Genomic DNA, 10420 nt, shown 5'->3' with positions numbered 1-10420 from the left:
CACTTAAAGCAAACATAAGTAATTAAACACCTAAACACAAATTTAACACACACAATAAATCAAACACAAATTTAAGACAATAAATTAAACACAAAGACAATTCCGACAATACACAACCCATAAATAAATCACTATTTTAAAGGTAATATTAGAACGATAAATTAAACAAAAAATAAACATAATAAATTAAAATTAATAATAATCTAAAAAATGAACACCATATATCAGACTTAAAACTAAATAATCTAAAAAATAAACACAATCAATGAAACACACACATTTAGCATAAACAATAAATTAAACATTAATTTAAGAAAAATAAATTAAACGCAAGGATAATTTGGATAATACACAATTCAACTCAAATATATATGCATGCACTTGCACATTCATATTAGTGATGATACTTATTTGTACAGACTTGAAGGGTAATTTTATAAAAACACAATTGAAAATCATAAATAAATCACAATTTTAAAGGTAATATCAGAACAAGATATTAAACAAAAAATGAACACAATAAACTAAAAGTAATAATAATATATAAATAAACACAACAAATCAAACTTAAAACTAATAATAATCTAAAAATAAACATAATAAATTAAACACAAAGTAGACTTGGAAAATAGCACTATTTGGGAGAGGAATTGACATATCTATATTTATTATGAAAAATAATATTTTCGATACAAAAAAGTATATTTTTTCATGACTTAGATTGAGTCGGAGATATGATGTCACACATATAAGATATCTTACAAGAAAATAAAAAATAAAAATAAGTTTTATCTATGTAATTCAAAATAAAAAAAAAATATAGACGAGCTCATTTGTTCGAAGCGCGTAACTACACGGAAGCGACATTCTCGATCGATGTAAAGACCCACATATATATACATATATATATATTTTTGGGCCATAATTATTTCTTAACACACACAAAATGTCAGTTCCATTTGGAGTAATATCCTACAATAATATGGATTATATATCGACACAAGAGGTATTATTATTATTATTATTATTATTATTGTAATATTTTGGGCCAATTGTAATGATGACAGGTACGATATTGTATTTGAAGTTACTGCGCAGAAAAAGGACTTGATGATTAGCAGTATCTGCCCTATCCTACAAAATTATAACAGCAAAGCATTAAATATTTCCCGATATCATGCACAAAAATAGAGGGCGGCCCAGGTTCGTTGACGACTCTATTGGGCTTGTTACTATGTACACAATGAAATCCAAAACGTGAAGATTTCTATAGTCTCAAAGGACACACAACCAATTATTTAATCATAAGCAATAATAGAAATGAACACAACATATTAGTGCTGATCTCCATCATCACAATTTTCATTGATTTAATCGTATCAATGAATGAGGATCGTTTAATGACTGGGGGTGGGGGTGGGGGTGGGGGTGGGGGTACGGTGGGGGTGGGGGTGTTTAGTCAAATAGAAGAAATTTCATACTAGGAGACATAGCATTTAAAAAATCGGCTCCAAACTCAACTGCCTGATGACTTATTGGTTGGCCAGTATTGTTGAGACGGCTAATTTTTCAAAAAAGAAGCCTTAGTTTATTTTTATATGAAAGAATAAATAATAATAGCCCACATGAATGGTGATGGAAGTAAAACCAAAGTGGATATGGTGCTCACATGTCCCTCGAGACAACTCACAAGTCTCTCAACAATTTCATATCTTTTTTTGCATGCTCCATTTTTAATTTATAAAAGTAATATCGAGTCGTTACACCGTGAAACATGGGGTACGTATCTCGAGTAAATTGTGATATTTCAAAGTGTTTTTTACGTTTCGCCGGGATTTAAGATAATTATCTGAATAGAATCAAAAATTAACATTCGAAATCTATTACCAAACCAAGTGGATTTTTAAAGATTTTTGCTTCTCTTTTGGTTTTCTTATAATTATGTTTAGCTAGCATAATAATGACATGATTCCAAAATATGTTGGGGTGGGTGGGTGGGTGGGTGTGTGTACAGAGGTTATCGCAAAAAAAAGGAAAATCTAATGCAAGTTGCCTGCCCACTTGAGGACGTATATAATATATGTGCCGACATCAAAGCTATACTTCTTTTCGTTGTTCACACATTGACATACACACACCATATTACTTGATGAATTAATCTGGCACAAATAACTGCATGCACACTCTAAAAACAGATTAAACATGGGAGAATAAAGCAACTTTTTTTGATAATTTTGAGTTTATCCGTTCTTGTAATTTCTCATACGGATGTGGTTGATATAATAGGGTCTCGAGCTACTAAATGTATATAGACAAAGAAAACAGCTCCCCGAGAGGTTTTGAGACTTGCTATAAATAGATTCTCATCTCATTCAAATATTATTATTAAAATGAGTAAGGGTCACGCTCTCAATTCTTGGATCTCGAGTCCCACTTTTAATTGACCCCATCAATTTGAAATTTCATACTACATTACATCTTATATTTGGGTTTAAAATGTATTCAAATAATTTTTTTGGGCTTAAATTCATATACATTATGTGTTTATATAATATCGATCTATTTTAATTCAAATAATATCAAAAGACGTTTGAATGAAATTCGTGCTAGTTTGGATAACCAACGTACAAATAAGTAAAATATAGTTTTAAGATTTCATCAATTGTTTTATTATTAATGATAAAATTATAATTCAAATCCAATCGATCCAAATTGAATCTCCAAAGTAGCTCGTTAAGAACTATGTATAAATGCATCTCGAAGTTAATTAATTATTTTCGAGCTGAGGTTTGATCAGAAATATATATTCATGAGCCGCCATAGTTAATTACGCTAATTCAATGGCATAGAGGTAGGATATTAATAATTCAGAGATGTATCTAATCACAATCACAAAGAGAAAGCATGGACGAAGATCAGATTAATTTTTTTAAAAAATTTTTTTAAAGAAAACTGATTAATACTTACCAACAAGCAATTTTGAAATGGAAACCCTAACGCATCCCACCACACACATCGAACTACTCTTTAACAGTAACAGCTATACAAAATAAAAGATCTAACTCCAATTGCATCTTGAAAGAAACCCATTTGAGTTTCTCACCGCTGGATCAACAAGAAATTCAAAAGATAAAGAAGAAAACAACATTATGGTACCTTTAATTTCATCATTTCATAGATTCATTCTTCCAGTCCCAGCCAATCTTTCACACCACCAAACAAAAAAAAGTTACAAAACTATAAAATTTGATTCAGTCTTTCCCATGCAAAGATGCTGCTGCCACGACTCCAAGTTTCTGAAGATTCAGCTTCACTACTGTATCTGTAAACATCTTTGTGTCCTCCTCCGTATTCCCTTCTGGTATATCTACGATGTACGATTCCAATACGATCGTATACACTTTCCCGTTTTTCTTGAAATCATTTACAGAGGTGACCGATCGATAATTGTTCAGCCTGTGTTCTCCCCCGACGACACGAAAGCTTAGTATGTGGTTTTGATCGTCAAGGATTTCGAGTCTCTCTGTGGATGTGGAGGCGGGGAGGCCGGAGACCACAGTCACCTCGCGTATGCTTCCGACGCCGCCGTCTCCGATGAGTCTGCAGCTCTTGATGAAGTGTTTGTAGCGTTGTGGGTTGTCGAAGCGGCGGACCAGCGGCCACACGGCATCGACCGGCGCGTCGATGCGTTGAGTGATGAGGGATGTGCATGTGTTGGGGATTGGGTCGAAGGTGTGGTACGTGCGGATCACGTCCTCCAGCTGCGCGTACTCTTCTGTGGTTAGGCTTTGAGGGCTTTCCATGGATTGAATTAGGAAGGAGGAGTCTGGTGAGGAGAAAATTGTCTTGGTTAAATATTTATTAGGAGTGTTGGGTTGAGGGGATGGGGGGAGAATAAGATAATTTCGAGGGGTGGGAAATTGAATTAGCAAAAGTACAAGGGTTTTCAATATATATGTTTTTATGTATTGTAAATAGGAGGAATGGATCAACGTTATGTGGGTAGAACAAATAATTTATTCAAAATTTTAGTAATTCAATATCCATCTGAGTATGTTTCTATGAGACGGTCTCACGAATCTTTATTTGTGAGACGGGTTAATCCTATCAATATTCACAATAAAAAGTAATAATCTTAACATATAAAGTAATATTTTTTCATGGATGTTCCAAATAAGAAATCTGTCTCACAAAATACGACTCGTTTTGTCTATCCCATCTTTTGCCTATGATTTAATTGTTATGGCACATTGAATATGTTTGTGATAATGCTGATATTATATATACACACACATACATATACATGTGTGTGTGAACATATTTGTATTACTTTGTTAAAACGGCTGTGACAAAAAAAAAAACAATATATAACAACAAAGAGAGATGATATGGTCAGTACTGAAATTGTGTGAATAATAAAAGGTGACTTTGGACATTTATTAGCGGAGTTATTGGAATTTGGTTTATTCTTGGGGAAGACGAAAATAAAGGGAGGAAAATAGTTTAAATGGGCCAAGTGAGTGAACATATATTTCAAAATTAGAAAGCCTTAGATAATTAATTTAATAATAATAATAATGTTTGACGGCGTGAAAGGTTTTGGACTTATTAGCTACAAACTTTCATTCGAAGAAAAAGTTGGTGGAATTTAGGGATGTCAAAGCCATACCCGCAATGTACTATTGTGTATGAAATGAGTTTGGACATATTAAATAGGTCATGAGACGGGTCTCGAATCCAAGGGTCATGGTCCTATAATATCCGTCTCATATATGTAAATATAAATACTCTAGTGTTTTAGTTTTATTAATTCTTATTTTTTTAATATCACACCTCAACCATAACGGTCTTAGCTATGCCTATGTCAACTGTTGCATTTGAATCTACTTTTAGCAATAATGGAAAAACAGTTGGTCTTCATCTTAGTATACTTAATCCAACGACTTTGGAGGCATTGATGTGCTTGCGAAAATAGTTGTGAGGTGAGGTGAAAGATAAATAAATCACAATTTAATTTTGTTATTATAGTTTCATTTTAATTTGTTTACTGTATTTTCTCTCTTTAAATTACATTTTTTTACAGTTTTATTTTTTCAATGTAATTTCTCTCTTTAATTTTGTAGTTGATTATTCAAGTAGTTTACCAACTTGTCCATCATTCTTGATGAAGAGGGAAATGATCCTGAGGAACGTGTCTGAAATATTGTCAACTCGCTAATTTAGGAATGTCGATATTTTTTTGGAGAGGTAGTAACTCTTTTTTTAATGTAATTCTTTATGTCGTGAAAATATTTTGTTTGTTATTACTAAGTGTGGTCGAAGACATGAATTATTCTCCAGAATGTTGTATTTAGATGCTTGTCTGTTTCATAATTCAGTCATGTGAGAAGAAATATTACTTTTTTATTTTAAAAAATTTCGAGTCTCACGGTTCTACTTGGCCCGTTTCGTATTCTAGATGGGACAAGTCCGAAGAATATTTAACTGGGGTGGAACGGGTAATGGGTCAAATTTTTTTCATGGGGCGGGTTTTGGGTTTAACCATAACCGTCCCATACCCGTCTTTTTGACATCTCTAACGAAAACCTAAATATTATAAACATTTTCGTGTCGTTTCCCTATCTTGACAAGCTTTATATAGCAGCTACGTGAATATATCACGTATTAATTGGTTAGGGATGGAAAATATTGATTATGCAATATTAATTCTTTACGGCTATAAATTTGTTAAATTCAATGTCGAATCCAAACTAAATACAATATTCGTTACATTATTTTTTTTACAGATATATACCCATAACTATTAGAGTAACATATTTCACTTGCTTGTACATGTCACATTACGACCAAATTATTGGTGAAATCAACTGAAATACGATATCTATTCATGATTACTTCTACTTTTGATATAATATATAAAATAAATGTTGGTGGGGTATCTTGAAATGGGAAAGCATGACGTCGGCACTACGTCTCTCCGGGTTGGATATGATAATGGAAACACTCATGCTGACAAATACAAATTTCAAATCATGAAAAATCAGCACTCTCTCATTATAATATTATTATATTTTATTATGATTAATGAAATTCCAAAGGTCGTCCGGTGCCAAAGTTTTTTTAACGAGTCATAAATTCAAATTAGGCAGAGTAGTTCATATTCGTGGTTGTATCCATGATTTTTTAATATCAAGCAAAGGCTTGCTTAGTTCATTATACGCAAAATCTTGCTTAGTTTACATTAAAAAAAAAACACACACACACACGCCCTCTTCTATTTTCCTCTCTCTTTTTATTTCTCCTTGTTCATTCATGTACAACATCTATTGGTTCTTTTCAAAACAAAGAATTCGGAATGTGGCACTGAATCAAATGACACACATTAAGTAAGCTAAACAATTAAGTGATATTCTATTCGATAAATTGGAAGATTTTTTGTTCAAATTACTCGTCTTCATTCATTATTCATTCACAAAAGGATGCAACAACATAAAGAAAAGAGATTAATTATATTATAAGAGTAGGTCTTCTGTGAGACGGGTCAACCGTATCGATATTAACAATAAAAAATAATATTTTTTCATGAATGATCTAAATAAGAGATACGTCTCACAAAATATCTGTCTCACAAAATACGACCAGTGAGTCCGTCTCACACAAGTTTTTGTCATATTATTAAGAGAGGTAAGATCATCCAAGCAAGTGCTTAGACAATAAGGTCCATTTGTTCAGACTTTTAACAACAAAATAAAAATCATTGTCTCATAGATACGAGAATATTTATTATATCAAACAGATCAACTAATACGTTGTGTGTAGATTAGTTGATAATGTGACAAAATTTACGGAAACCCATTTAAACTTCACCCAACTGGATTCTTCACCACACCAGGCCCCACTTTGTCGTGTGTGTGTGTGTGTATATATATATGTATATATGTATATATATATAGTATTTTATTATAAATTTTTGGTGGCTCGCATCGTTCCATTCTGGCGGGATTATTTTATTTTTATTCACCACTTGGGCATTAACCTAATCCACCAATGAATGGACTTCATTTGATGCTCTGGTGGGGGCAAGGCACGTGAGAAATTTTGTCATAATTAACGCATTAATTAAATTATTACAACGTACTCACATAAACACCTTAGTTTTCGTTAAAATTTTTTTTTTCACACTAACATGCACTACAACAATAAATGGCTATTGTGACACTTTTTTATAGACACTTTTAATTAAATGTTGTTACAAATACTTAATAATGACACTTGTAAAAAATTAATAATGTGTAAAATAAAAAAACATATTAGATTAGTTATCATGACATTTTTAATTGATGTCATCTTTTATATCGAAGGAAACAATTACTTTTCCCACGTCGTAAAAAATCGTTAAAAAACTAAAAAATTTCACTATAAATAAGTGTGAGAATATTTAGGTTAGATAAATATTGGAGGAAGGAAAATAATTGTCTCCCTCCATATAAAAAATGACATCAATTAAAAATGTCAGGATAACTAATCTAATATGTTTTTTTATTCTCACATTTATTTTATCTAATTTTCCCTCCTCCTATATTTATCCAACCCAAATATTTCCATATTTGTTATTGTCACTATAAATAACATACACGACACTTTTAGTTGTCATTATAAATTATTTTAACTGACATATAAATTTGTCATTATTACTATAATAACAAGGTATCTATAAATATATTTAAACATGAGTTTTCCTGACATTTAAAATTGTCATTATATGAATAACTAGTAACACGTAGGAAGTTGTCATTAACATCTTATAATGACACTAAAAAATGTCAGTAAGTTTAAGACGACATTGGAATAGATGACATTTGTTGGAGGTGTCACTAAAACTTAAATGTCACTAAATATTGAATATGATGACATTTATGAATGTCATCATAAGCATTTATTCTTGTAGTGATGTACGTGTTTTATTTTCCAATATAGTATTTCTATTATTTCGTTTATAATTAGGATCAGCGCCTGTAAAATAATTATAAAAATATATTCGATCGTACCAAGCGACAAGTGAAATATATATCCGGCAACCATGTCTTGATCCTGGAAGTTTGTAGCACTCTGGAGAAGAAAAAAGAGCAGTCACGAAAGATACGTTTTAATAAATAATATCCATTATTGACCATCAGAAATGATAAATAATGCCACTAACTTCTTGAAATAATAATAAACGATTCTTAATTAAATATTTTAATTTCCTTTGTTTTCAGAAAGATTCATGCACTGACCCTGCGGCCAAGAGGCAGACAGACCCGAATTTCATTAGATTTATCTTCCCCGGAGATCGAAGAAACAAATTTCATTCTACATTTGTCATAAAAATCACCACCTTATTTTAAAACTTTCGAATTTACAACATATACTGACTGACCTATATATATAGCTCTTCGATCTTAGTTCATTCTAATTATGTATATATCACATGCAGTTTTTTATACAGTTGAATCTATTAAGTATATCTCCCATTTACCAAAATTTTCAACGAAAACTAAAATATTTAGGTACATTGCATTTAAGATTCTGAATAAACAAATATATGGCCTTCGATCGGGTTCTCAATGACAAATGTAACTGAATAAATTATCTAGAAATAATAATAATAATAATAATAAAGGGAATAAGAAGACAACCGTCAGAAGCATCCAAGAGAACTAGAAATGCAAATGTATTTTCTTTTCATGTAGATACGATTCGAGTAAATGTGTGCTGTAAGGGTAATTTTCGGGAGGGGTGAGAATTTGAATAATGAATAAAAATTATATTGATAGGGGTGGAAATGATTGAAAATAGAATGGTGGTATTGTTTTTTGCTTTAAAGATTGAATATATTTTTGTTAAAACAAAAACATTTGCAAAGTAAATAATATATATTATGCAAGAAAGTGAATATCACGACAATAAAATAAATAAATATTATAGGCTAAAGATATTAAAATTGTAGCTATCAATGTGAACACAATGTGGACTCCATCCAAATTTAAGCCAATTGCTGGTCTTGTTTTTTGTGATTCCAGATATTTGTTTTTTTAAAATGAATTTTTACTGAAAATATAGTGAGTTATTTAAAAAAAAAACATAAAATTTAATATACGGATACATGATTATTGATTTTTCAATGCTAAAAAAATAACAGGACAAAAAACAATATTTTGATATTGGGAAGAAAAAAAAACATTCCAAGAATAAAAATGAGTGGCTACAGATAGGAGAAAAGAAAAATCATAAATAATATAATTTAATGCAAGCAAAAGGTCTTCAATAATTGTTTTTTTTTTTTTTAAAAAAAAACAATTATTGACGACCTTTAAAAAAAACAATATAATGGGAAGTGCCAAAATCACATATGACCCGTTGTAAATATTATATTATAACACAAAATTTATTAATTAAATGAAGGAAATTGCAAGTTGCTCACCTCATCCGAAAAATTAGAATTTAAGCAAAAACCAGATCCGAAAAAGTCAACTGCCAGCATGTATTGAAATCACATCCACTCAAAATAACTTAAAAAGGTCCACAATGCCCCATCCATTCTCCATATTAGGAAACCGCATACGAGGAGAAGACTAAGCTAAAGGGGAATTTTATTCATCAGACTTCACCTTATACTGCCTTAATTTTTAATGTAAGCTAAATTATTAACGGAGAAAAGCGATGAACCATGAGTCTTTTATCCATTGATCAATGATACCCCTATAGGAGCCCGAGTCATGGATGACCCGAAATATCAAATGGATTCCCAAATTCGAGTGAATCTGCAGATTGATTCTTCTGGAGCCGGGCAGGTGCAAGCCCATGCTCTACTCCCCGGGCAGTCATAGGCCCGGGCTCTTGTATAAATCTCCCAGGAGGCATTCTACCCGGACATTTCGATAAGAGTGCCGCACTCGAGTGATTCAGAAGATAAGATCTTGTCTCGAGAAGCGCACCTGACAATATCCTATTGATGTGACTTGATGGAAAAGAAGGGTGGCGTGACAGGAAGTAGCAAGAAGGCACTGAAAACAAGGTATCTACTACCTTTTCTCTTATAAATAACAGGTATGTAATTCATTTGGGAGACTGCGGTTTCCTCTTCTTCTCTTCTCTAGTTCTGGAGAATGATTCATTCAGCAACACATATGTTAACACACATATTTACACTAGTAGCCTTTACTTTTATCTAAGCTACACTGGTTATCATCTTCAACCTGCTGACTTAACCATCGGAGTGGCCACGCCGGACACCCCTCCGGCGCCCATTCACGAGTTCCTTTCATTGTTTGCAGGTGTTAATCCAAGCCATTACTTTCATTAAAATTCCCCAACACTATAAATTATTGATTCGATCCGGTGGAGCACCCGACCCTGCTCATCCATTTCACTAGGATCG

At 32.0% G+C, this 10420-nt stretch overlaps 1 protein-coding gene across 1 annotated transcript; it reads right to left on the bottom strand.

Moving 5' to 3' along the window:
- Window positions 1-2976: 2976 nt before the first annotated feature.
- LOC142544520 (abscisic acid receptor PYL2-like) lies at window positions 2977-3856 on the bottom strand. The gene has a single exon (XM_075651560.1). It carries the CDS (start codon window positions 3801-3803, stop codon window positions 3252-3254), a length of 552 nt encoding a protein of 183 aa, XP_075507675.1. The 5' UTR covers window positions 3804-3856; the 3' UTR covers window positions 2977-3251.
- Window positions 3857-10420: the final 6564 nt, after the last annotated feature.

The sequence above is a fragment of the Primulina tabacum genome, chromosome 5 (genome assembly GCF_025594145.1).
Source record: "Primulina tabacum isolate GXHZ01 chromosome 5, ASM2559414v2, whole genome shotgun sequence".
Classification (NCBI taxonomy): Eukaryota; Viridiplantae; Streptophyta; class Magnoliopsida; order Lamiales; family Gesneriaceae; genus Primulina; species Primulina tabacum.
This window is presented reverse-complemented; position numbering and strand designations above follow the sequence as displayed.

Coding starts and splice junctions, on each gene's coding strand:
- LOC142544520 (XM_075651560.1), bottom strand. CDS start 3,803: ATGGAAAGCCCTCAAAGCCTAACCACAGAAGAGTACGCGCAGCTGGAG.